The 2,508-nt window shown below is 32.5% G+C and overlaps 1 protein-coding gene across 1 annotated transcript in view; it reads right to left on the bottom strand.

Annotated features, from left to right (window-relative positions):
- The window catches only part of LOC102585931 (cytochrome P450 714C2-like), a 9,624-nt gene extending 8,275 nt beyond the window's left edge, over positions 1-1,349 (bottom strand). Inside the window, exons 1-2 of the mRNA XM_006366734.2 lie at positions 1,002-1,349; positions 469-695 (exon numbers count right to left, since the gene is read on the bottom strand). Of these exons, the coding sequence (XP_006366796.1) occupies positions 469-695; positions 1,002-1,269 (495 nt within the window). The 5' untranslated portion in view covers positions 1,270-1,349. The remainder of the gene's footprint in view (positions 1-468; positions 696-1,001) is intronic.
- Positions 1,350-2,508: the final 1,159 nt, after the last annotated feature.

Here is a 2,508-nt window from a genome sequence, read left to right as displayed (position 1 = left end):
GAAAAGGTTTAGGACTCTATAAATAGAGGTTTGTTCCTTCTAACTTAATCAGCATTCACAATGTAGTTTTAAGGGCTTTGAGAGTTTTGGTTAGGGGGAGAATTTGTGGGTCACAAGCTTGATACGTTATCACTTGTGTGAACCTCCCATGTATTCCGAGTGAATTGGTTGAGGTTATTTTTCTCTATATTTTGTACTCTCATGTTTATATAGTGGATTGCTCATCTCCTTTGTGGACGTAGGTCGATTGACCGAACCACGTTAAATCTTTGTGTCTTTGTATATTTCTCGTTTGTCTTCTTACTCATGGTCTTTCGAGGTTTGCTTTGCTAGCTTCCGCGTTACACCTGCTTATTTCGGTCCTAACAAGCTTTGAGTCAGATCATGTATCTTTATGGTAAAAAAATTCACTTAATATTTATAAATAATTAATCTAGAATCGAGAACCCATAAAATCCAATTTTTTACCTTAACTTTATCCATATACAACTCAGGAGCAAGAATTTTTCTTTGATGTGCCCAAAAAGGTCCATTTGAAGTTAGGATCCCATTGCCTAACAAAGAGCCTCTCTCTTTTGCTTGATATGTTGGCTTTCCCAAATCCAATGATGTGCAAGTAGTGATCTCTCTTACCATTTCTGGTTGTGTCACATGTACAATTTGTGTGTTCCCAAAAGAAAACATGAATACTTCACCTGTTAAATACATAAAGCTTTTAAATGAGATAGTTGCATAATTCAATATAGTATGAGCATAAACAAAAGTCATCGGATTTAATTTTAGCAATCACCAACTATCAAAATTAAATTTTATATGATTGACTTATGAAAAAGAATTAAACCCGAGAGTTTGTTGAAGACATAAGTTTAATACTATAACAACAACAACATATCTACTGTAGACACACAAAATGAAGTCTGTGGAGGGTGAAGTGTACGCAGACCTTACTCATGAGGCAAAGTTAGACATATGTTCAATGAATAACAAAGTTTTAAACATACCATATTGTCTCTGCCATTGATCAAAGAAGGGAAGGATAGTTGCTCCACAGTTATGTGAGTCCACTACATCTCCATTTGAGACAAATTTTTTAGCAGCCTCACATGATTTTTTCATCTCCAAGATGTTTCCAAGAAGAAATTTTGGTTGTGGCCCAATTACTCCCTGCTTTCTAAGAGCTAATTGGAGCTTTCTTGGCTTTGTTATAAGTGAATTGTAAAGATGAAACAATAAACCAAATACACACACTAGTGTTATTGCTAGCAACATTTTTGGATATGGCTCAATGAGTTTTCTTGTTTTTGTTGTGTTTTGGAGGATTTTAAGTGGGGTGGTTATTTTATTTATATAGAAATTAATGGTTGGAAAGAGAAAATATATGATATGTTAGTTGCCAAACCCCATAGACTAGGAAAAAATATTGGATGGTACTTCTAGTAACCGTAGCTAAGTCAAAATAGAAAATTAAAACACAAATAGGGATGATTTTTATTTGAAAGGTGAATTAGAAAAAGCAAGGAACAGACAATGTAGTGACTTGGGAATTCAGAATTTCAACTTTATGAGTTTTAAATTTTAAAACACGATCAACTTATTCAAGTGCCAATATCTGAATTTTAAATTTAATATATAGATATTTAGTGAATTTTCTTACATAAATATATTGTTTAAACAAAAAATATTTAATCGTAGTTGAACTTGTATTTGGGTTTCTGTCCTTAAAAGGTGTGCTTGATAGAAAGGAAAATATTCACCAAAAGATTGATTTTTGTCGGTAAATGGCCTATGTTGCTCAGACTCTTTACATATGTCATCGAACGTGTATTGATTCCTTAAAAATAATGCACTTTTTAAAGATTTAATGCGGATACGATAACATTTTTAAAGTGGATAGAAAACTTTAACCTTCTTCGTTTTGAGTAGGAAATAAATGGTATTTAACCTGTCTGCACCTTATTGTGTCAAAAATCCGGCATAGTCATTAGATAAAATGACTTCTATCTTATGTTTTTAGGTGAAATAAATATAATTTTTTTTAAAATTGGGCATTCCCCACTTAGCATGTCAATTTTGAATAAAGTTAATTTTCCACTTAATTAACTTACTTCGCATAGCCTAATAATGGTTGTGGTGGGAGGGATAAAGATCCCTCCGCCCATAATCAGAGGTTTCACGTTTAAGTTTAAGTATGAAAAAGAGTCTGATTAAGAAGTGTTTTTCTTAGATAGGTCTTACGCAACGTAAATTTAATCTTACACGATATAAATTTAAATTAAACGGGCCGAATAATGAAAAGAAAAACAAAAAAAACTTCCACCGCATAGTACGTAGTACCCAAAGAATTATGCCAAGTTATTGAATGTGTGTTCTCACTAGAGTAAAATCAGTTTTTAGCGGCAATAAATATACATATTAATAAAGAGTGTTAAAGACTTTTTTTAACCGGCATTAGCTAATTGCCGTTGGATTCAATGTTGTTGTAGACTTTAGAAACATTTGCAAAGAGTG

Source organism: Solanum tuberosum, unplaced genomic scaffold, assembly GCF_000226075.1.
Source record: "Solanum tuberosum cultivar DM 1-3 516 R44 unplaced genomic scaffold, SolTub_3.0 scf00686, whole genome shotgun sequence".
Lineage (NCBI taxonomy): Eukaryota > Viridiplantae > Streptophyta > Magnoliopsida > Solanales > Solanaceae > Solanum > Solanum tuberosum.
This window is presented reverse-complemented; position numbering and strand designations above follow the sequence as displayed.